This window comes from Strigops habroptila, chromosome 2, assembly GCF_004027225.2.
Source record: "Strigops habroptila isolate Jane chromosome 2, bStrHab1.2.pri, whole genome shotgun sequence".
In the NCBI taxonomy this organism is placed as follows: domain Eukaryota; kingdom Metazoa; phylum Chordata; class Aves; order Psittaciformes; family Psittacidae; genus Strigops; species Strigops habroptila.
In genome coordinates, this window is record NC_044278.2 from 37,326,698 (window position 1) to 37,352,923 (window position 26,226).

A 26,226-nucleotide genomic window follows, 5' to 3' on the forward strand; every position below is an offset into this window, starting at 1 on the left:
TTTCATTTAGTTTTGTTTAGTCTCTGTGTTATACTTTATTATCAATTGTTAGACAGTCATTTTCCTTTTGCAAAGGATTAAATGAAAATTTGAAGATTAAACTACAAAACATCGGTCACTCCCATACTTTCAGTTGAATACATGTGGTACATACATGCACCACACAATTACGCTATTTATGGTTTTGACAGAGGTTCGGGGCATAGAACTCTGCAACTGCACCTATCACAATTTTGGTTTTCTACAGCACCACAGGTGAGCACATGGGCATCTGCTATTGCATAAGTTCACTGACTAAATAACATACAAATTAATATGCGAGGATCTCTTCCAAAAGGAAAGGAATAAAGGATGGCTTCTTTACATTTCCTACACCACTCCTGACTCCCCTCTAGGCCTGAAGAGCTTGGTTTCTTTCAACACACCTCAGTGATCACCTAAACATGATGAGCTGAAGGACATGTCCACATCAGGAAGCCAGCATGCAGCCAAGCATGGGGACAGACTGCCAGTCCTCCATACTTCTCAACAATTCCTCCTCTGGGCATTCCTGAAGTGGAATGAGGTACAGCCCAGACTCAAGAGTGCCCATATGTGGAATCACTGAAGAACAGATAATACACTATAAATCAAGTTTCCCTTCCTTCAGCAGATAAAACCTAGGGAATTTCATTTCACAACTGGAATCTGTGCCTGAAAAAAGCAATGAGAGAAACTGTGACAGCTTTGTACTGAATGCAGAGGGAAAAGAGAGACAAAACATGCAGGTAGCTGAAAATATCCTGATTTAAAGCCTCTGGCTCTCAGAAACAATACACAAATCTTTGTTCCTGCAAGCACTTGCCAATTTACCAAAGCAGGAAACTGAGAACAAAGGTTTAGAAGCTGACATGTTACGAAATATTGCATTTGATACACTCGTTGGTATGAGTTTCTAGGAAATAGTTTAGTATTCCAAAAAGAGCTAAGCCTACATTTCTGCTTCGAAATGCATTGACAAAGCACAGCGAAACATTAAAGTAATTCAATATTCAAGAATGGCCAATATATAACTATATAAAAAACCCCAACTTTTTTATTTAGCAATTCATATTCAGAAAGTCTCTTCTGTCACAATATAGTATAGCAAATGCATACCTCACAGAGACAAAAAAGCCCAGAGGAAAATAAAGCACAAAATGATTAATTCTGAGTGTATCTGATCAATAATTATCCATGATTAGCCCAGACCAGGAATGGCTTTTGACCCTGCAAGGCTGGAAAAATTAAGTATATTAATTAGTCTGGGTTTATTTGACATTTTTAAAGCTCTCCACACTCCTATTGACTTTAAATCCAATTGAGAAGTCAATACGAGTGCAGCAAGAAAACAAAACCATACACTGATCAAAGCAATCTTGATGGAGATACTGATTGAAATATAGTCATTTAATGACAATCAGTCATTGCCTGATGAATCCCATAAAATGAAATAATGGAACCATATTGCAGAAACCACTTTGGCTTCTTAGTATTCCAGTACCATCACGTAGACATTCAGTCATAGTTGCATAGGAGTGAGCAAAAAAAAAACTGCTTTGGGTTGGATGCACACCTAGGCAAGCTACAGTGTGGTTGAATTCACTATAGCTGTTACTATGGAGCTGAAGATAATCAGCGAAGAACTGCATGTGGCAAGAATAAAATTATGAAGCAAGATAAAACTTCTTTTTTTACTTTGGTAAGGAGATTAACTAGCAAATAAAGGGAAAATCAAAAGGAAATAAAGGAAAAAAATCAAAATTATTATTTTGGCATTACATAAGATAGGCACAGAAAAAAATAATCTAAAGTCTTTCCTCTCCCTCAACTTTTGTAGAATACAGATGAAGATATACAGCTACCAAATTAAATGCATTTGAATACATGTTTATTTCTTCAGACACGCTTGTGCTCAGTGTGTTACTGTCATACTTTGCTTTTAGCAAGTTTTTATGCATCAGAAAGCTACGAAGAAAATCATTCCGAAGTCTTAGTTTCACTTACTATTATTGAAGAGAGTAATATAGTCAGATCAATCTATTATGCATTCCCCAGAAAAACCTGTGCTCTATCATAATAATGAATAGATACTCTAGCAAGGTGAAATTCAATCAGAATCAGAAAGAGACAGGCAAGGACACGAGAGGATAAATATGTCTCGGCCTACCAGCTGAAGCTGTCACAGCAAAGAAAATAGGCTTCAGGTCTTTAGTGACAGAAGGAACAGAGAGCAGCAGCGTGGGAAAAGTATTCTGAGGCACAGAAGTGTTGCTGAAGCAAAGCCCAGGGCACCTTGGACACCAAAACCAGCTCTATTGAAACCACTATTGAGGCTTCCTTTTTCTGACTTCTTACCAACACCTAAGCAGATTAAAACCACCACTAAATACTAGAAATAAACATTTTATTTTAAATTTGAAGGTGCAGCTACCGATAGATCTGAAACTTTCTGTAAGTGATCTTAAAACTATTTGGTTTGCACAGAGCAAGAACGGAGAAAAATTGTTTGAGCATTTACTTATAAAGCTTAAAAAGAGACTTCTGCTCTGAGAATGCGGAGTTACTGGGAAAAGCTAAAGACTATTAAAACTAAAGGACTCAAGGCTGGAAATTCAGCTCTGTGTCTTCATTCTACAGCCAGTTTTCGAAGGTCCACAAATGAGTCTGTGATGATTATTATAGTCTGCACATAGTATCTCTTTCAGAACAGCACTATGATTCCAGCTCAGTTTAGTGCCGGAAAAGATCTGCATCATACGTAACACCAGATCTAGTTCAATAGCAGAGGACATTTTCTGTGCAAGCAGACTTGGATTTTGAGCAGAGGACGGTTTTGGAGTGTGTTAATGCCCACTTCACAGGGAGTAATAAAGTATGCACGCTCATCACTAAGTTAACAAACTTACCACTATCCATGATGATTATTGTCAAGGCAAGGAACTTGCAAATATCAAGTCTGTAACAAAAAAGGAAACATCCTGTTTAGTTTGTGAATTCTGATGAACTTGCAAAAGTTTCTCTTGATTTCCACAAGTTGCTACAAATGTATTACTGTTGGAAACCCCATGACCAAGATTAATCCTTTTTTTGAACTGTACCAATACTGCATACAGACTAAATTCAGTAGTACAGAAATATTATCCAAAAAAAAGGTAACTCTTGTGAAATGGTGAATGCTTTAACCTTTTTCAAAGCCTTCCATATTTAGACTATTCAAAAATGCTGATATGAAATAGAAGGCGTATATAATTTTAAACAAATCTGCAACCACTGCTTTCCCTAATGAAACTTGAAAGGTATTACATTCTCCACTGTAATTACTTAATCCGTATCCAAGACTTAAATTCACTCTGCAGACGTCACCAAGTCAACTCATTATCTCTAGTCTATGGATCACGTTTTTTAAAATCAGAATGAACACATGCAAATTCATTCACAGTCCTACTGATTAAAACAGGATTCCTGCATAAAATTCAATGGCAGAACAAGACCTGTGATTTGGCAAAGGAACTAGAAATACATGAGAGGATCCCAACTTGCCCTACAAGAGCCTCCATGTACCTTATACCTCATCTTGGAAAGAGAACAGACAAAAGATGCTCTCCGTCAGGAAAGTGCCTAAAGCTCATTGCACCCATCAGGCAGAGCGCCAACAAGAACTGAACCTGAAGGCAGGAAGATTAGTTTGAGGGACTAGTTTCAGTTTCTTGGAGTAATTTTTCTTAGCAGACTACTCCATACAATGACAAAACCACCTTTGCCCCTGGCTTCTTGAATAAAGCTAAAATTAGTGTCATTTTCTGGGTAGTCACATTGTTACAAGCCAAATATCTGTCCTGAACAAATTGCCAAGCTTTGAGTAACAAGCAGGTCACCAAAAAAAAAAAAAAAAATTTGGCTACTGGTGTAACTATTCTCTTCATCTGTTACATTATGAATGTCTTTTGCCATTTATTACCTGACCGTTTCAGGTGGCTGCTTTTGCAATAGGAGCTCAAGATTCCCAATAATAGAAAAGCAAGACCCGCGAGTGCTCACTTGCTCTGGTGGAGTGGCAGTAATACAGTGCATGAAATGCACCTCATCAGGCTTCCCCTCTCTAATGGGGACGCTTCTCTGCATTAAATTTAGAATGTAAAAAATAAATAAATAAAAAATCAGGTAGTCTTTCATATCTTGCCCTTTAACAAGTAACTTGTGGGCATGTGAATTTCAACATTTAAAAAAAAAAAAAAAAAAAAAAGGGCAAAACATGCATCCATATCCATGCTCCCTGAGTCACAACTAGATGGCTCTGGAACTGCGATGGAAACAAGGGGACTAATGTGCCTCTTCCCTGCTACTGGATGTTGTACACCAGGAGCAGAGGGCGGCACTGCCAAGGCATGCAATGCTGGCTTGGCACCTGACACTAAGTGCTTGGAACATCATGACCTTTGTGCATGTCAGTACTCCAGTGTTCATTCCCAGATGGGGAAAATGTGTGGAGAATAAAGAACCACCACCACTTTTTGTCAGTGGAAATGGAGGCAAGTATATTATGAACTAGTGACAAAATGAAGATTTGCTGAATTGACAGCATAACACGTATTACATTTCTCTTCACCCTTCCTTCATTACAAAAGGAACCAGTGTGCCCTTCTCTAGGAAATACCAAATACAGCTTTCCAGCAGCTGTGGTACAGAAACTTTCCTTCAACAATCTGCATTAGATTCTTACAGCAATTACAAGTATTTAGATCTACCTGGAACTAATTTTGTCCATTTTACTACAAACGTGTGTCTTTTTTATGCTCCCCTGCCTTCTCTCTCCCTATATTCCCTCCCCAAACTTCTTAATTTCCAAGCTCCCACAAAACAGCTTCTTGCTATGACAACCAAGAGGTTGATTTGAGGACACAGGGAATGGTTGCCCTGCCACTACATGGACATTACACTTATAGAAAAGACTCTCCCACTGCAGAGGAACCACTTGGGTCTTTGCCCTCAAATGCCCCTTCACATAAGACAAGGAGCTTAATTATTTTTTGGTCCTCTACTCTCTGACAGTCTTGGTTCAAATTGACTAAATAGCTCAAAGGCTGTTTGGAAGAAGGGATCAAACAAACAACTACATAATAAAGCTGAAGAGGGCTGGTAATACTACAAGAACATCTTGACTTGCTACTGACTCATTTGTTTCTCTACCCAACTCTATTTAGTTTCCTGCTTTTAAGTCTTCATGAACCTTACTGAAGGTTAGGATGCTTCTATGGTGTCAAAAGCAATGTTTTTCATATATACACACAAATGTGAGAACATAAATCCTTCACGGCGAGTATCTTACTAGTAACACCAATATTTATTGTAACAGGAATCCCTCTTCCAACTACCTTCTATATATTATCCCCTCCCCTCTGCAAGAGGTTATACATCACCTTAGATTTGCTTGTGCAAAAAGTGACAATGTGGTGGGCAGCATGGATAGCTCTATAACCAAGTGCCAAATTCTGAGTTCAATGGCAAGCTGACATACCTGACCAACAAGTGACCTTTTCTGCCTGCCTACATGGCTGTCAGAATAATGGTAAAAAACAAAACTAAACTAAAACAATCAACCTTCCACTTCTAGTAGAATATGTAATGACCTAATGGAAATTCAGTGAGTTCTAAAACACATGAGACAGCAAAGGAGACATACCAACAAAGCCCTTGCTATTTACCAGCAGTCATATGCTCACCACCAAAGGGCTGTAGTGTCTTACTAAGGAAAAACACTTTGCATGAAATTTTAAAGAACTAATATTGAAGTAACAAACCCGGCTTTACAATTCTTTCCACAACTAACCTAATTTTCTTTTTTTTCCCAATCCTGAAAGTGCCCAAACCTTGTATACACTATGTATAAGCACAAGCATAGAATATTTTTATACACATTTCCAAAGCTGGTAATCATACTCTAGTAGAGCAATGTATCCCTTAAATTGGGAGGCCAATTAATTTCAGCACTGAAAGTTGTTGGCTCATGACAGTATTTCTGCAAGATTTTGTTGCATTTGTCAAGACAACCATATTCGGTTGGCAGGTATACTTCTTCTGGGAACACTCCCCGACTACAAGTTTAATGGAAACTTGTGTGCAGCACGTACTGTTAAAGGACAGAAGATCTGATGGAGGGCACACAAGTCCAAACTGCCTTCACTATTCTCACTCACTGATTTGTCATATATTCTAGGGAGACAGAATATAAAGAACAAAGCAAGTCCTTAAGGGAAGGGATTACAAAAAGAAGAGAAAATAAGCGTAACAAAAAGCAGCAACAGCATTTTCACACACTTAGTTTCTCACAGGCTGTGTTAACAGTGATTTAAAGCACTGCCAGGCCATTGTGCTCTTCTTGCAAATGGCGAGGGAATACACATTACAGTACCCAGGTAGGGAAGAGGGAAGTGACTTTTTTCATTCTACAATACAACTCTAACAACGAATACAGCTGCTAATATTAGTTTTGTAAACTGTACAATTAATGAGGCCTCTGGGATGCAATTACAACCAGATGCCACATAGAGCTATACAATTTTTAAGTTATAAATATTTAGGTTCTTCTAGAGCTTTTTATGAAAGTAGATACATTCAAGGGACACTGCTAACTAAAACATAAGTAGATGTTCAGTCTGAAAATTAGCACACCTATTCTAATCCACAGCCCCAAACCAGGTGCAATGCAACAACTGAAACACTCCTGTGGGAGGTTTGTTTAGAAGAAAAATGACAACATTAAATAATTACACAGGAAGACAGATGATAGTTGCCTGACTGCCTTTTATTCAAAATACGTTATGTGCCTACCTAAAAATCCCAGTCCCACCACGTGCGTCTTTTACATCCTTGCAAAAAACGCTGCAGAAGACTACAATTTTACTTATTATGACCTGTTTCAAAGAACTTTTTCCCAGGAAAAGCGCACCAAAGAATTTACATGCATTCAAATGCTCGAGAAATATACTGATTTTTCTTTGAATAGGAAGTCCATAGATAACGATAGTGGAGAAGCCTGTATTTATTAAGTTTGGTCTGCTTGCAACAGCAAGGTTTTCCAGAGAATTTGAGTGGGAATAAAGAGGGATTGAACGTTTTTGAAGCTACTTAATCAGACAAGGATAGAAAAGATTTCTCCCACCTGAGACTTATTGGGGGACAAGGATAAGAGTGAATGAGAGAACTGAAAAAAACTCTGCCTTATAGATGCTACCCAATCACAGCATTATAGTATCATAGAATAGTTAGGGTTGGAAAGGACCTTAAGATCATCTAGTTCCAACCCCGGACACCTTGCACTAAACCATAAAACATTATCATTCATTTTGATTACACATGGACTCAAAACCACAAACCAGATTGCTAAGAGAAACCTGTACTCAGTGGACTGCCATTACATCTTAAAATCAATAAAATATCATTACTAGTCACAGAACAAGCACGCCGAGTACAACTCTCGAACACCGCCCTGTTAGCACAGAGAAGGTGGTTCATCATGACTGCAGCTGGACAGAACTTCAGCTGGCTAAGACTGAAGTCTAAGCTACTGCCTCATTACCCCTTCTTCCAAAGTAACTGTGTGACATGTGCTGAAAAGGCCCCATGTTGGGTGCCAGAAAGGACTGTCACAATTTAACCCCATCTGGCAACTAAGCCCCACACAGGCACTCACTCACCCTGCATTGGGATGGGGAGGAAGAATGGAAGACTGAAAGCCAGGAAACTTGTGGGTTGAGATAAAGTTTCAGAGGTAAAGCAAAAGTCCCACATGCAAGCAAAACAAAACGAGGAATTCATTCACTGCCTCCTATCAGCAGACAGGTGTTCAGCCGTCTCCAGGAAAGCAGGGCTCCATCACATGTAATGATCACTTGTGAAGACAAATGCCATCACTCCAAATGTCTCCCCTTTCTTTCTTCTTCCCCTAGCTTATATGCTAAGCATCACTCCATATGGTATGGGATATCCCTTGGGTCAGTTGAGGTCAGCTGTCCCAGCTGTCTCCCCTCCCAACTCCTTGTGCACCCCAGTTTCCTCGCTGGTGGGTGGTGTGAGGAGCAGAAAAGGCCTTGGCTCTGTGTAAGCACTGCCCAGCAATAACGAAAGCATCCCTGTGTTATCAACATTGTTTCCAGCACAAATCCAAAGTATAGCCCTATACCAGCTACTATGAAGAAAATAAACTCTATCACAGCCAATACCAGCACATTTAGTTAGGTGGTTTTTGCTGTTTTAAAGCTGTGGCAATATTCTGGCTGGTTATTGTCTGGTTACTTCCAGGCTCCTCCGGCTCAAAGCGGCAGTTGCTGTAAGATATCTCTTCCTTCCCCTCCCCTTCAAAACCAGACAAGGTCAATCTTCTGATACACACACTTGGCCAGTAGGACATCTGGAAGAAGCAACACTCTCCCTTCGGTGAGGGAGAATTTTGGCAGGTTTCATTGTTTTAAAGTGCATGTGAACCATCTGGTGCAGTTCTTGGGAGGCATAATTGAACACGTATGTAACTGTATCTGTACTGAAACCAGAATTGCACAAATCCTCAAGAGACTGTGCCTTTCTGAGCTGCCTACATAGTGGCAGCTCAGACACCTCAGTCTTCTATAAGCTACAGTTAAAAGACATTATTTTACACTAGACAATTCCACTATGCTTTGGAAATTAAAATTTGGAATATTTATCTTGATAATCCATCTAAGTGTTGACATAATGATAACCAATTTCTCTCCTTTTTCAAGTGGGAGTGGTGAACAATTAAATAAAGCTTTCACAGGACATGTTTTTATCCTGATTTTGTCTGGGCACGAAACTAATGAATCTGTGTTACTTTCTGTTCTCTCCACCCTCCCCTCCCTCAACAGCTTTTCACTAAATCTGACAAGGAGATTTCTTCTTCTGTGCTACCGTAAGTTTTCCACAAAGATCAATGACCAAGAAGGACAGAGAAAAGCCATTAATGTTCTCACTGAAGTATAGATGGGGTTTACCAATTGCAGCAGTATCTCAGAAACCATGGTGCCTACAGCAGCTGTAAATCATTACCCATTTTCGCCGTCAGAAAGCAGGTAGTCAGAAAGCATACACCCTGCTCAGGACCAGCCACAGCCTCTACAGACTGTTGCAAGCTAGCAAGTCAAATAAAGTTGAAAAGATGAGAACAGGAAAAGGGCTCAGCCAGCACAGAAGAGGTGTTAGAATATGGTGATGATCTGCATTAGCAATTGTGTCACAAGAATAAGCATATTAGAGAATGTAGGAGAACTGAGACTGATAAAGTAGGAAAGGGAAAAAGGTAACAGAGACAGGAAAACAGATTCATTATAGCTCTGGTGTTCACAGACCTAATTACTGCTTAAGTGTCAGCTTCCAAATCCAACTCAAGTTGTCAACTGCTTTGATATTATCTATTCTAATTTAGGCTTGAATAGCTGTACTGTTTTATCTGAAGCAAGTACAGTGGTCATGAATAACAGCCTTTAAGTGCATTATGTTTATCCATGACTAAACTCACATCAGCCAGGAATGCAGAACAATAAGAGTGAATCTGAAGAACAAAACAGTTGCTGCTGAGGACCCAACATTGACACAATACACACGTTGAGAATTTAATTTTGGGGTAGCTCTGATTTGATTCCATGAGCTGAACACTCTGTGGCTGTGGGACTGCAAAAGGGATGCTCATGGAGCGCATCTTCTGGTTTAAAGTAATTAAGTCTGAGTGCTTTGAAATGCCTCTGCAATACAAACCAAAGCACGGTGACAACTGGGAGTTTTGCTTCCAAAGCATACTCCTAATCTGACTCAAAATGCTTCTGCAGATATATCCAATACATACTGTGTGACTACACTCAAAGTAGTAAGAAAGTGTAAGGAAGGAAGCTCCAGATAAATGATTCCTCAGCAAAGAATTAAAGGTTGTTATGTGGTGACAGTGAATGTCTGGCAAAACTTTCTGCAGAGCTACAGAATTATTTTGACAAACAAGTTGACAAAAATACAGGTAACATGAGACTTTCCCTCAAGCAAAAAAAACCCAAAACAACCAAACAAAGAAAACCCCCAGAAACAAAAATACCTCACCACAGTGAAAGAGATTTCTGAAGCAATCTATATGCTTGTCTCTTGTCTTCAAATGCTGTGTTCTTACTATGGAAATGAAATACTGCTAATACACAGGATACCACAGGGGCCAATCTGAGAGCTAAAATTCTGAAATACCAGAGTGTCTGCTTGCAAAAAAACCAAACCAAACCAACACCACACACACAAACAAAAAGCACCACCACAAAAAAAACAAAACAACCAACACACACCACCACCAAAAAAACCCATGTATAGCTAATCTGGGAACTAGGAGAAAACGTAGCAACCCCTCAGCTTCACCAAAAACTCCAAAACCAAAAAAGCACATTCTCCCCACACTCACCCAAGGAGTGGAAACTTGCAATTACAGACTACAAAACTAACATTCAGTTTATGATCACCATTGTCAATATTTGCAATAAGTTCCTCTCCATGTTACCGGCTTGTAAACTCACAAAGTCAATACACATTAAGCCAGGGAAACCACGTTATGATCCTTCTGCCTCACATTTACAGGTGCCTGAAGTTTTAAATAATGTATTGATAAATTCCCATGTTACACTAGTGAAGTGACAGCTGCATATTCAATAGCTATATGTTGTTTGGGTTCTTTGTGTGTTTTGGTTTTTTGTTTGTTTGGGTTTTTTGTTTGTTTCTAGTAAGATAAAGAAATCAGCGGACCTGCTAGCTCTTTTCAAGGAAAAAACACACAAATTGTATCAGAACTTCTGCAGTTTTCTTTATAGCATGTTTTCACTCACAGCCTCCTTAAATTAGAAGCAGCTTTGAATGTGCACTTTTATTTTCCTCTCCTATTTTGTCCCCATTTTCATATAAATAAAGTCTGTATGTGTTATGTGTAAGTTACTTATGTCCTCACTTACGTTCTCCAGTACGCTAAAATGGATGTTTACCTTTCAACAATCTTCACATTATTAATGTCTAATTTAGCATCTTCCACAGTTTGTGGCCACTCAATTTCCCAAACATTTCAACCATTTGCTAAAGTTCAGGAGCCAGCTGACCTTCAGGTTTTAGTATTACACAGTTTTTCAAAGTATGTATTATTACATACACACAAGACACCACATATACCTTCTATTTATAACTACCTAGCTATGAAAGAAGGGAAGCAGTCCAGTGCCCAGTACGGAATGTTCAAGAGGAAGTGGATAAAGTGGTTTAAAACTGTATTATGAAGTGTATTAGGGAGTAAATACAAGCATACAATAGAAATCAAATTGATGGGTGGCAAGTGGTCTTTTAACGTATCCCACTCATGATCTACAACCTCCCTTTTTCATTTGGCTCTAGGTCTCCCATCTGCCCCCAAATCAACACATCAAAATATTCAGAACACAGATTATAACAGTGCTGTCTGCCTTTTAAAGCATTATGGATCAAGTAAGGGATTAAAAACACAAGAGAGTACTACCTTCAGATTATACTTCTTCAGGCATGAGAGGAAGGGCCAAGCAACAGTACCTGGGCCCAGTCCATTCACAAGAATATAACTTCATTGCAGTTTGTATACTCAGAAAATGTCACAAGATCAGGGGCAAATATGTATCATTTTTCCTACTTTGTTATAGATACTTTCTTTCCCAACACATCTTAAAAAGCAAAACCATGACCCAAATGTCACAAGTAATACCTTTATGGATTTTCCAGTACCACAAACTGGCTGTACAAAATTCAACCTCCAACACTATCAGTCTGGATCCAATATTCAAGTCTCCTCTTTTCACAATAAAAAAAAAAAATACATGACAATTCTGTACATTTGAAAAAGATTATCCTCAAGTCACTGGAGTTTTTCTTGAAATTGCTACAGTACTGTGAAGGCTAAGGAGCAACAGTCATTTTTAAAATCCAGTTTTGTTCTAAACTACCAGTATTTTTTCAAACAGCTATTAAAAAACCCAGAAAGATTCTAGATCTTTGTAGCCAAAAGAAACCTGGATAATTTCGCACTGTCATTTTCATTTTGCATGTAATAAGTGTATTTTTTAATTACATTAACCTACTTCATGAAGCTTGTTTTGCTTTTCTGTGATGAGGCAAAGGTGAGGCAAATACTTTTCTCTGTAGAGAAATGGCATTTAGCACTTGCTTGGTAGGCCAATGTCTTACACCTCGTTTAATTTAGAAAAATTAGCCAGAAAACAACAAAACGTAATTTCTTTCTGAAGTGCTAAGCTAAGCTAGAGGAATGTGCAAACAAAGCCTTCTCTTCCAAATATTTATGCACCGTCAGCATGTTTTAATACAAGTTTCCACCCTGCCTGTCTTCCCCTGAAGCAAGGCACACATGACAGCATTCAGAGCATGTTTTAATGGGATTTTCCAGTCATCCAAAAATCAAACTGCACAGAAGTGACAGAAGAGTCATAAATACATATTTCATCTTATTGCATTATATGATAACTAGGGAAAGATAATGAGGCACAACTCCTCCTCATATTTTTTATGAAGTTTTCTGTCATACTGGGAAATCACATAAAGAAAGTGCACAGAAGGCACAGACCACCAGAATCCCCAGAACAGCTGTGGTAAAACAGAAGAATTTTTAAAATACCACTATTTCCCTCTCTCACAACACCCATGCCCATTTCCCCTCGCACCAGCTTTACCTGAATTTCCAAATACGTTAAGATGCACCAATGACTGGTTTTTACTGCATTACATTTAATTTTTTTCTAAGTAGGATTTGAACAAACGTACACACAAAAGTGTTCCAGCTGATTTACATCTCTGAAGTATAATGAAAAACAATGTTTTGGCTTCAACCTTGAAGAAGAGTCAAAGAATTTGTCCTCCCTTCCTACCACTGCTACCTAATGCTGTACTGGAGATCAGAGGCTCCAGTGAGGGCAGACATGCTACATACAAGCAGGTGCATCTTCATCTTTTGTATTTCTGATGTAGGTAACTTCAACCACACAAAAAATTCACAGAACCATAGAGCAGCCCAGGCTGGTAGGAACCTCAAAAAATGTTCTCAACCAATCTTTCCCAGGAAAGGGAGCCCAGATGAGGTTACCTAGCACCCTGTTCAATTGCATCTTGAAAGCCTCCAGTGATGGGGACTTCACAATGTCTTTGGGGAGGTTGTCCCAGTGAATGCTTGTTCTCACTGTAAAACATTCCTTTCTTACACCAAGATGAAAACTTTGATCACACCTTTGCCAAGAGTTTCTAAAGAACAGCCATCATGAAAATGCTTTGATACTTCTGGTTTTGATACAGATCTGATGACCTTGTAGTTGGACACTTCTTTATAGTTCATCCTAAGTGGCCTTTGCATAAAAGATGACTTTGTTCACCTTTCTTTTCACTTTCAGAGTCTGACACCATGATCTGTTCACCAGGTTCTTGGCCCTCTTGAGGGACTTTTGGTACCTTGTCCCTTCAGCAGTTTGCTGCTGTTCTTCAAACATTTTGGCAGAGAAAGATACTGATACACTACTGCTTCATTGACAGTTTAGGAGTCAGGACTTAAATCAATCCGAGACAAAGCTGAGTAGGCAGACTCCACACAGAGCCACACAGTTGCACTCCCTCCCTTGAGCTGATTCAAGGTCCAGTTAGTAGCCCCCAAAGCCAGCCAGAGATAGCCCTGTGGAAAGCCTTTCGTGTGTGCATATTGTTTTAGTTTGACTGGTTTCATTTTAAAACAAATAAGCTTCCCAGTTCAGTTGACTGCACAGCCTTAAGAGTGCTGGTGCACTTCCAGCACAAGGGAAGCAGTCAAAATGCAAAACCTAGCAAGGATGGAGGGGAAAAGCAAGAACTCTTGTTTTCAGGCAGCAGGACAAGCTTAGATCAGTTAAGCTGCTTACAAAGCCACATAGTCAATATGCTATGCCTTTATCTTGCTGCTGCCCACAGCTCTGATAAGCAACAGTAGCAAACAGAAAATAGTACAGTGAGTCCATTTCATTTCTGATACTCAGAACTGCTAAGCAGTACCGAAATAAAATGTCACAGACTATGCTGATTTCAGCTGCCACAGGGGAAATCCGTGGGAAGAGAGGCAAGAGAGTTAGCTAACAATTCTGCTGTTGAGACCCTGTTCAACCCTTCCCTATAGCCATGAGAATGAAGACTGGCGACAGAAAAATGAACAGAAAGTTGCTTCTCCTCACAGCTTTATCTAGCAAATAGTTTGAAGAGTAATGCTCTGCAAATAAAAGCTGAAGAATACACACAAGGTCAGTAAACAGCACACTGATAAACCTGGAGGCACGGGCAGGTGCAAAAGTTCACGTCTGATGAAGTCGCTATTTCTGAACTTCCTGGTAGCATTCCCATCCACTGCCTCACACCAGTGAGCTAAGAAAGTCACACTTTTTGAGCCAAAAAGGCATCATTCTTCAATGCCAAGTAGTAAACATTTAGAAATACAGATTATTATAATAAATATTACCCTGTAGACAATTATATTAAACATTTAATTTAGTGGTAGGGATTTAATGAGGAATTGTTGTAAAGTGAATCTTGAAACTGGTCCATGGCATTCATTCTTATACTACAGGAAAACAAAGAGCTCAGCAAAATAGGCACATTGATAAGGTATAATGGCTTGGTGTAAAAAAAAATAAAAGAAATATCACCTACCCTAGAGTTCTGGCAAACAGAGAAGTTCTGCAGTTTCAGGCAACAAAATTCTTCACCAGGATTAAGAAATTTTATCTACGATAAACTATCCAATCCCAGTTTTCACATGGTCTCTCTCTGGATTTTAGGATCACTTAATCTTATCGCTGTTGGAGTAATCATCTTGGTGCAGACTGACCACTGCATTAAAAAAACTGAAAGTGGGTGATCTTAAAACACGAGATGCCAACGTTCAAAAGTCATTTCAGAAGCACATGAGAAGGTTGAGTCAAATGCTTTAGAAGAAACGCTCCACTGAGCAGATAACACAGCACAATGTAATGTTTAAAATGCGAGTGATCTCAAACTTTCAAGATGCAATTGCAGGATAGTCTGTCTCTCCCCCATGTAAGGGCATCTAGTCCTGACCCTGCCCCCCAAAAGAATTACACAAAGCAGCATTCTTAGTTTGAACACAGGCAATGCTTCTTGTGCTATTATATTTTCCAGGACTCTTAGCCATGGATGTTAACTCCAATGTTGGGCTGTGCAAATATATTTCTTGTCCAATTTTACAAGTGTCTTTCTGAACAGATGAATAGCTTTTACCCAAAGTTAGATATTTTACATGATGATTATCATTAAAAATAAGTGATAGCCTGAAATATGCATACAATAGCTTTCAACAAGTATATTTCCTTAGCAAGCCAAAACACATGGTGTGATTTTAGGTGGTTATTATGTAATTTCCTTAACTTCCAGTATGGATAGGCCTTGCTTTTACAACAGAGCTATTTTAATAATGGTATTCAGCAACTTTGACTAAAACACAGATCACTTGATAATCAGTACCATCAAAACTGCTGGCAACAACAGAATGGGCTAAGCATACTTCAGACCTCACAAATGTGTATCAAATTTTACTGAACGAGAGTCAGTAAACAAAGCAAAAGTAAACAAGGAAAGGGCTGGGTATTGTCAGATTAGATTTTAAAGAGGTCAGTTACAGACATGTGAACTCAAAAATAGCTGGCAGGAGAACAGATATCAGACATTAGGTCATTTAATCCATTCCCTTGCCAGTTCTGTATTGTTCTCTACTGCACATTGCAAGTGCTTTTGTTTATAATGTGGAAGAGGAGAGGAAGAAAGGATGGAGGGAAGAAAGTAAACTGTCTCTGGAGGCTAAAGCAAAAAAAACCCCACATTAAAGAAACACGAGCCAGAGCATGGCAACATAGTGGAAACACAGCTGATAGGAACTCATGAAAGAGCAAGATAAAAAGCTGCAGAGAAATTCATAATTTAACTGAGAAACTGAAAGCAAAAGTTTCTAACAGGATGGTGCAACAAAATAAAATTCTTGCCTATAGGAATCTGGTGTAATTGGTTGAGTAAATGGAAAGAATTAAGCATATAAGATTTACTGGATTAATGGGACAGGGAAGTTGAGGGGCAAAATGGCCTAGGCTTTTCCCAGCACTCATACTGGAGGTAAGTGGTACCAACCACATCCCTTGTTCCCCCACCCATCCAGCTGTTTGTAAGAGCCAGGTAATACTCAAAAGTTGTCATACGTATTTTCTTTTTCGACCTAATTGTGTGATCCACCTCAGCAGATGGATACACAAGTGAGGGAGGTCACACAGGTAAGCAGGACAAAATGATAGAAAAGAGAATCACAGGAAAAAGGAGCTGTTTAAAATGAGAGCAAACAAAAAATGGTTCACAATGCTGTGGTTTACAATAAGTTCGTACTGTCACGGAGTATATTTTATCCCTGCTTTTACCACAGAACTCATCCATGACTCTACGTAAACTATTTTAAAAACCTGTTTCAATGTGGACTGTAGCTATGTGCATTTTATTTTAGGGGTGCCTCTCCTAAAATCTGAGTTCTTGATTTGCAAAAGCAGCATAGCCTTAGACCAGATATTCAATTTATTTGCACCTTTGCACTTAATATAAACCAGGGCACCAAACTCGATACCCTGAAAAAAGATCACGTCCTACCTGGACCAGATTTGGTCTCCATAGTTTTATCTTTCATTCTTCATGTGGAATGGGAGGATTATTCCCTTGCCTTTGGAAAGTTTTGTCAATTAAGGGAGGGATTTTTCAACTACTGAGATAAGTAAAATAGGAAACACAAGGAAATTTCTAATTCCATAGCCAAAGCAGAGTTTGAGCGCAGATTTCAGAAAATGTTCAGAAAATAAGTCATGACATCACATAACCGAAGTAATGAGGACAAGGCTAAAATACTTCATCTCTTCAACAGCTTGAGTATAACAGGACTTTTTATGCAACAAACTATTATTTAACAGAAAATTGTAACTCAGTCTAGATGTATGAAGAGGCTGAATTAAAGCTAACTAAAAAAATTCAGTTCTCCTTCATTTGTTAATGCTTCTGGAAACGACAGTAACAGTATAGTTACTCCAGCTGTGTGTAACTGTCCACTTCTAACAAAGGAAAACTGTTATAATCTCAACACCTATGTGTTATAACCAGATGCAATGCTTTGCTATTTGAGCTAATATATTACCTTGCTGCATTAGTTGGATACAAATTATGGATGAACTTGCGTGAGAAAGGGATAATCCACGTTTTGCCTGGGGATTTCGTGGTATTTGTTAATTCCAAGAAAACAGAGATACTGAGGAATCCCAGGCTCTTTCCTAATCTGTTCTGGAAAATAAATTCTTCTTGTCTAAAAGAGGTTGAAGTGAGATGGCTGAACAGATGTGTAAAAAGTCTCACTTCTTTGCTTCCATGCAGTATTCTCACACAGAAATTCCCTATTCCCTCCTCTCTGGCTTCTAATCTCAATTCCCCTGGCCCAGCAAGAAGTAATCTTGCAAACTCACCCTTACTACAATGTCTGTTCAGACTGCAAGTCACCTCTCACACTTGTAAACCTCCCCCACAACCGCTTTATCAGTGGCACTCCCTCTGTTCAACACAAGGCCCAGAATGCGCGACGCTGCAGTTGCACAATCCCTTTACACAGGTGTTTGTGTCCCTATGTGTATACATACTCATATGTACATAACCCCCAATGCTTTTACACACATACCTATTTGTTCATATACAAAAAATAATAGACACTTTCGCTCCCCATTACACATGGTTCTTTGAGCTAACATAAGCATCCCTATGGCAGTGCAGAGAAACAGTTGTATTAACCAGGTTAATTAGAAAAAATGTTTAAGTTTAGTGTGAATTTGTGGGTAACAGTCCATGCCATTTCACCCCACTGCTGTACAAACAATGGCACCAGCATGGGACAAGATGGTGCAGAAGGTGACAAAGAGCACCAGGGCTGCAGAGAAAGCACAACTAGGGTTTTTTTTTTCAGTGACAGTGCCAGCCTATAGTAATAATAAATTACAGGTGTTGATTTTAATCTAGAACACCAACATTTGCATAACTGTCCCTCTTCTCCCCCAGACTTATCTATGACAACAGAGTTATGAAAACTTGAGATTATTTCACGTGTCTCCATTTGCTTAGTCTTCCCTTTACTCACTGGTTCCATTCCTCTTCATTTTGCTCCCAACAAGCCTAGCCACTGCTTGCTCTTCTACCCCTCAACCAACGCAACATTCAATCCCAGTTTCAACTGTGATAACATAAAGTTTCCCTACACCCCTTCTGTTTTCTGTGGTCAGGAATAAATTGATCCCTTGCCAGTGTCAGACCTACAAGAGGTCCACTGGACCTCTGGAGAATCAGGCTAAGAGCTTCCTTCCATACACCTACCCACACTCAGTATCTTAAAGCTTCAGCTGCAGCGACTGTCCTGGCTACTGCAGATCTAACACAGATGGAGGCTTTGAGTGGCCCTGCCAAAAGTGAAAAGTTTTAACAGGAATGTGAAAGCTTCAGATGGTTGCGGTTCAATTTTGTGGTTTCGCTTTGGTGGTGGTGCTTTTTAACACTTAAGAGGAAAATTTATTAACTGCCTATTTTGGAAGCAGCCATTAAACTCTTTCAAAAAAGAAAGTCCGCAGGATTTTTCCTTTGTTAAAAACATTTTCCTCCCTGGCTTGACTGGAAATGGCACAAACCCCTTGAGGGAAGTTTTCCGGGCGGCTCCGCCAGCGACAGCCACCGCTGGAGCCCGGCAAGGGGAGGAGAGCGACCAGGTACGTTCCCCTCCTCTTCCCTCCGGGAGCACCCAGCCGGGACCCCCATCCCGCTCACAACCGGGGTCCCGCCGGGACCCTCACACACAGCCCCGTCCCGGGCAGCCCTTTCACTTCCTATGGACACCGCACGGACCCCCGGCCCGCCGGGCACCGGTAGGCGAGGGGGCACCGCCTGCCAGCCCCAACCCTGCCCCAGGCGCGGGTGCCCGCTCCTCTCCCGGGACACCCCGTCCCGTCCCGGCCAGCCCTCCGACACCGGCCGCGCTGCGCCCCTCCGCCCGGCCCAGCCCGCGGGACGGGGCGGGAGCCCCCACGGCACTGCCCCACACTCACCGCTGCCGCCCGAAGCAAGGACCCGCCGGGACGCTCTGTGCGGGCGGCGGGGATGGCCCAGTGCTGCCGGCCCCGCGCTGCCGCCACCCCGCTCGCTGACCCCGAGCTCCCGGAGCGTGCTCGGCAGAGCAGGCGGTACCGCCGCGCATGCGCCGCGGGCGGCTCCCCGTGCCGACCGCCAGGGGCGGCCGTGAGGCGGGGCGAGCCCCAGGGTGACCCGCTGCCTGAGGGGTGCGAACCCACCCGCTGTCCCGCATCGACTCGCTCGTCCTCGGCTGTGTCATTCCTTCCGCCGAGGCTCTGTAACGGGCTGTCCCGGGGGTCAGCGGCCCCCTCTCCGGCCGCCCCGATGGAGGACCCCCACTCGGCCGTCGCCCTGGGCCCAACAGACCCCAGTGACGGTCGAAAACGCGGGCTCGTCGGCAATTGCCTCATCGCCCCCAGGCGTTCCCAGTCCTAAAGTTTATATCCGTTTGGCTGTATGGATACACGCAGCCTTTGCTTGTGGCAGGGGGGTCACCACAAGGTCACCACACCACTTCCCCCGCCCCCAGCAATTGATGGAGAGCTAAAAATGACAGGAAAAGTTATGATTTAGTTATGATTTACCCCTTCACCGTGTCCCCACGGATGGCTGCATGGGACAGTGAGTCTTGTTTCCCAGAGATCCGGGCCTTTGGATGTGCTTGGATCTCACCATCCTGGTAGGTGCATTTCAGGAACCCTAAAACCTTGATGTTTCACATAAATTGAGGGTTGGTTGTCTTTTTTTTGTGCTGCCCAGAACTGGTCCTTCATCTGAAACCAAAGGGTTTTTGTTAGCTTATTTTTTTAGGGAGGGTTTGTAACTAGTACCTTCATTTTCCATGATTTTTAATGGATGCGTATGGAAAAAAGATAAAGCTGCTCAGAAAACTCACAGCAAATTAATAATCCCTACCTGACTTCAAAGGCACTGTTGTCAGTGGTGCAGTGGCCTGGTTATAAATGGCTTAGGAGTGATTCACAAAAATAACAGCTCAGCTTGCCAGAAGAGAGATTGAGCTCTAAATGGTGTGGGGCGTAAAATGCCATTTATTCCATGAAAATGGAAGTAAAGCTCCCTATAAATATACAATGTTTTTTTACTTTTACATTGCTGCTGCCTTCACAGTCAATGCTTCAATTTTTAATGGATTACTACGCTGTATACCAGTACCTTTTACCTTTAATTTTATATTAACAGACAACTGGCAATGAGCAGGGAGAAGAATGAGGTAATTGTACAGTCACAGAGCCATTTAGGAAACAGAAAGATGAGACATAGTTTGCAATAGTTCAGACATGTCTCAGCTTCTTTAATGGATCTTGGCCTATAATTAAAAGCTAGTGCTTTCATATATGCCAACTGAGACCTGAGACTGAAACCATCAGGATTTAAACAAAATAAATGACACTAATATGTCTGACAGTACTTTGACAGAATTATCTAGAAATTCAAATCCCTGGAAGAAGTGAAAGACAAAATAGGTGTGCTGCTTGAAAGTTCACTGAGGCCCTGATAACAAATGGCCATCAGTAAATCCCATATAAATTTCTTGTGTAGCTGAATCAATCAGGATCACATTAAGTTTAATGAGAGAGAAAAAGATAAGGTAGTTGATAGTCATTAAAATTAGAATCATATGTAATATACCTTTTCTAGTTCATAGTTCTCTCTGTTTCTGAGTCTTTAGTATCTTCCATTCATGTTTCATTTGAGCTCTTCTAAACAAAACAGACTTCACCCCACGGAAGACTGCTTCTAATGTTGTTGGACTGATAGTCAAAACTACTCTGCATCATTTATTCCAGTTGGATATGAAAAAGTATTTCAATAAAGCCCTCAATCTTACCCATTCATTTATGTCTCTGAAGGACAAAATCTGTATCTGGAAAAGAATGTTTCAACTAAACAGAAAATTCAGTGTTGTCTGCATAATTACATTTTCGTTTACTTGTTTAAAACATTGATTTTTATAAATTCGAGACTATAGGTCAAAAGTCATAGTTGAGAGGAGGAAAAGTGCTTTGAAAATTATATAGCACCATTAGCAGTGCAATACTTTATAGTTGAAGTGCTGAGAAGGCAGAGACACACACTGTACAAGCAAAGACTGTGTATAGAGAAGATAAAAACAATGTCCCAAATAATTTTCATGTTTCATTTTGTATTACATTTGTCACAGTAAGATGTATATTTAATGGGTATGGATTCTTACACACTTAAGATAGTTTACCTTTTCCACATGGAAAAGTTCTTGTGAATGCATTTGATCTCTTGAGGATTGTCACCTTTGTAAGTGCCGTATACTTCCAGCTGTCTGCAGACACAAAAGAGATTATTTCTGACAAATTTCTAAACTCCCTGGTTGCAAAAATTACCTCAGGGTATGAGCAATTTTCATAAATTACAGCAATCACCAGGCATTTTATTTTGTCCTGAGCACTAACCTACCCTGAGATGGTTTCATTACTGGAAGAACAGAAAATTGTTTTAAGGTTATTCTGAGGTGTTTCAGTTGCCCTTTGTCTGCAGCCAAAGTAGTAAAATGCTTGCCAAGAGAACAGTGACGTGTTAAAAGGACTGCCCAAGTGGCATGACAAAACCCACCTGATTTACAAATGCTGAGAGTCTGATATTTCAAGGAAAGTCTAAGTTTTGCCAATAGCCATTCAAAACTGAAGGTGAAAATCTGAAATTTTATATGCGGTATTGACAGACTTTCATTGCTATTTCTCTTTTATGAAAGAAAAATTTTCTTTATTTTCTTGTGTCCAATAACAGTTGCACCAGTGAGAAAAAAATTATTATTATATTATTGCTTATGTCGATAATACTTTTTAGGACTAGAAAAGCATCTTCAGTGCTATGAAGAAGGAATTCAGGGAAAACTCAAATACATTTAGAACAAAAGATACCTTTTAAATTATGGCATTGTAATTGCATTTGAAATACAGATAACTTTATATTCTGTTTACAGTTTGGTCTGAATCATCAGAACATCTTTTTTTGAATTGTAGACACATAATTCACTAATGTTTTATTTATTTTCTAAAATTAAACTATATTTTGTAATTGAATATACAGATACCAATTAGTTTTAAACAGAAGAAAAATAAAAGGGCATTTTATGATTTGTCTGCAAGTTTAAAAATATCTTACTAAATAAATGATGGGAAAGGTACAAATTTTAGAAACCATCTATACCTTAGACTGAAATATTCTTCTGAATAATGGCCTCGAGTTTGTCCTAAAATAACACAACTTGAAATTTCCATGGCATGAACAAGAAGTAGTGGCCAGCTCCGTTAGATTGCTTAAGAGAGTAAGATGTCTTCCTCAAGATGGTTTCATCTCACCTTTTTCATTTTCTTGTAGGTGATTTGGACCAATTTTCATAGAAAAGGCTGAATTTCTCTTCCTGCCTGCCACAGCCTAATGCAGGTACTGTTGACGTGATTGTCCCTACTGGTAAGTGAGAGTGGGATATCTAGTGGCTTAACTGTTCCTCTCACAAGACAGCAAGAGAGGTAGTCCACTCTTCTCAGCTCAGTCTCTTCCCTACTATGTGAACAGCAGCTGTTCTGGGTCCGCCTTCCTGTCCTTTCCCCATAGTTGGCTGTAGGCTGGAAACTGTTTGGCAAATTGCTGGTGGTGGTAGAGAGAATGAAAGGGGAAAAGCAACTGCTTGTGCAGAGGTTTGGCCATAGGCTGCTGCAGCATTTGGAGTTCAGGACGTGTGTATGGCTGAGTCATGAAATCCCAATTTCTGATTAGACTAAATCTCCTAATCCCAATGCTGCCAAGGTTGGCCCATTCTGTATCTAGGGTTTAACATTTTCTTCAGTGTCTTGATACCTGATTCTAATACTATGACGCCTAATGACAAAGCACTTCTCAGAGTTCCAAATCTCTGTCATTCCCATCAACCAAGGCATCAATCTCATTTCCTCCAAATACATAGCAGGCAAAATGGCAAACTGTGATAATTCTCTATGATGAGGTTAGAGGTGAGAGCCCCAGTGTCCACACACACTCCTGCAATTCACCTCTGACATTCCCCCATGACCACCTTGCAGACCTCTGGAAACAGAAGATGTGCACCATGTGAAGAGAAGTCAAAGGCCTATGCGTAGGCAGGGCCTGAGAAAAAGCACCAGAGAGTTTTTAGCAGAAAGAAAAGGGACCTCCTAAAATAACTGTGCAAGGGGCTGTTCAGCAACATGCATGGAAGCTCAGACCCATTAGGAGGCACATGAATGTGAAAGAAAGTTACAGAAGCACAGTTCTTTTGGTGGGAAGCTGTTTGAAATGTAGAAGACAGCAGCAAAAGAAAGAGGGTTAGATTCAGCAAGTCTGTATCAGAGGTAGCTAATCAGGATACGCAAAAAGAGACACAAAATCTGACTCATAAACTCTGTTGTGGAGAAAGGAGAAGCTTTGACAATTGTTAAATTCATCTTTAAGGAAAGAGGGAAACTCTCAGCTAGGTACAAGCTATGTGGTTGCCTGGAATTCAGCAATCCCACGCGGTTTGCCTGGATGATTGAGACAGGCATACACTGTTGTAGGTTAGGTCTCCAAGTGTCATGAATCTACATGAATACGAGGTTCAACAAGGCAAAGTGCTGAGTCCTGCTCTTGGGCCACAACAAACCCATGCAATGCTACAGGCTTGGGGAAGGGTGGCTGGAAAGCTGCTCAGCAGAAAAGGACCTAGAGTGCTGGTTGACGGCCGGCTGAATATAAGACAGCTTGTGCCCAGGCAGCCAAGAAGGCCAACGGCACCCTGGCCTGTATCAGCAATAGCATGGCAAACAGGACTAGGGAAGTGATTGTCCCCCTGTACTTGGCACTAGTGAGGCCACATCTCATATACTGTGTTCAGTTCTGGGCCCCTCACTGCAAGAGAGATATTGAGATGCAGGAGCAGGTCCAGAGAAGGGCAATGAAGCTGGTGAAGGATCTGGAGCACGGGTCTTATGAGGAGCGGCTGAGGGAACTGGGATTGATTAGTCTGGAGAAAAGGAGGCTCGGGGAGGCCTTATTGCCCTCTACAACTACATGGAAGGAGGGTGCAGCAAGGAGGTGGTTGGTCTATTCTCCCAAGTAACAAGTGATAGGACAAGAGGTAATGGCCTCAAGCTGCACCAGGGGAGGTTTAGACTGGATATTAGGAAAAAAGATTCTTCACTGAAAGGGTGATTAGGCATTGGAACAGACTGCCCAGGGAAGTGGTGGAGTCACTGTCCCTGGAAGTGTTCAAAAACTGTGTGGATGAGGCCCTTAGTGATATGATTTAGTGGTGGACTTGGTGGTGCTGGTGTAACGGTTGGACATGATGATCTTAAAGGTCTTTTCCAGCCTAGTTGATTCTACAATTCTATGATCTGCCTTTCTTTGGAAGACGGGGAGTTTTTCTGTAATAATTTACGAATGCGTGCCACAAGTTGTTTGAATATCTGGTATTCAATCATATCTGTTTAACTTAATTAGAGGTAGTTGGGAAATAAACGGGAAAGGCAACAGATGAAAAAAATTCTTTATAAAGGCTAGGAGACAATATTTAACTTGGTAATTATGCACTACTTCTTTCCTTGATTCCAGACACGTTGCATGGTTTGTTTGTGAAGGCTTAGAGCCAAAAACTCAAAAGGGCAATGGAAAAGTTAAAAAAGACTCTGTGAATAGAGGACAAGCAATGTCACAGCCATATTGGAAGAAAGCAAACTGACATTGAGCCTTAGTGAAAGAAAGCATAAAAGCAGAGCAATCCTTAAGTAGAAGTCATTGAGGAATCTTACAGTTATGTAGATTTTCTCCTCAGAAATTAATCAAGTTTTGAGGATATAGTTTAATACAATTTAAACTGGGAGAGGTGACTATGTTCCAAGATAGAATTTCCAGACAGAGTGAGACCCATTATTACAGGTAATGAATTTGCTGTGTAGGTATTTTCCTTGGATTTTGGAAAACGAGTTCAAATCCCTGCTCTTCTGTTTCATGTACACGAGGCTGGGAAACATTTGGGTCCCACTTCTTGGAGATGTCTCACTTTATATAAATAATTCAGCAGAACAGCAGTAGTAAACCTACCTGGAAGTCCTAACTTCCAGTTAATCTGAATGACTCTCAGTTTTCATGAAAAAAATCTTAAACCTCAGTTTCTTCCCAACTTCTGTTGTGGTATAGAAATAATTTTGAATTTTGAAGTTGTATCTGGTTTCCTCTGTAGGAGGAAACAGTCATTTGATTTTCAAAAGATTGTCATAGGCAATTACACAACTGCTTCTAAATCCAAGGTGTCTTCAGGAGGTCCACTCCAATAAAAAAGAGGTATAAAAGTAAAAATCCATCCAGACTTCTCTGGACTGGAATAACGATTGTTATTACATAGCCAAGGAGCAGCACAAGGAGTGGGAGAAACAAGGATTATAGCTGAAGGGATATGGAAATTTAAAACCTTTCACAGTCAAAGAACTGATAAGACTTTAAAAAAATGGAAGGAAGCAGAGTTGTGGCTAGCACAGTAATTGTGATACTATACTGTTTGCCAGAAAAAAATGTATTGCGCTATTGTAAGAATGAGAACTGTGGCCGTGAGATATTTGGTGAAGGGTTTAACGAGGTGTGGTAGTTGCAACACCCTAATAGCAGTGATGAGCTGCTTATGGGGGTGATTAAGCAATTAGGCAAGGCCTGATGACCCTTAATGGTGCCTTGGTCGGGTGGAAGAAGGGGTGATTCTAATGCTTGACAGTTCTGTTTCACCCTTGCACAAGACCCACAGCCCTTGAGAAGCCTGACTGAAAGTAATCGAAACTCTTGCTATTTTTCATTTACATATAATAAATACACCCAAGTGAGAAAGTGGCTGCCCCCACACCACTTGGGGTGGCAGCAACAAGTAATGTGGTTACAGTCTTACGTCCACTTCTCTCAAAAGTATAAATTTGGCATTTGAAGTCCTCTATAGCAAAAGATGAGAATATGACC

At 40.5% G+C, this 26,226-nt stretch overlaps 1 protein-coding gene across 2 annotated transcripts in view; it reads right to left on the bottom strand.

Moving 5' to 3' along the window:
- Positions 1-19,379, bottom strand: part of PRRG1 (proline rich and Gla domain 1) — a 31,988-nt gene extending 12,609 nt beyond the window's left edge. Inside the window, exons 1-2 of one of the 2 annotated variants that reach the window (XM_030476723.1) lie at positions 19,209-19,379; positions 2,928-2,977 (exon numbers count right to left, since the gene is read on the bottom strand). In XM_030476723.1, the coding sequence (XP_030332583.1) occupies positions 2,928-2,977; positions 19,209-19,357 (199 nt within the window). In that variant the 5' untranslated portion in view covers positions 19,358-19,379. Of the gene's footprint in view, positions 1-2,927; positions 2,978-14,742; positions 15,131-19,208 lie in introns of those variants that run through there. The other variant, XM_030476724.1, reaches the window with a different exon arrangement.
- Between the last annotated feature and the right edge of the window lie 6,847 nt (positions 19,380-26,226).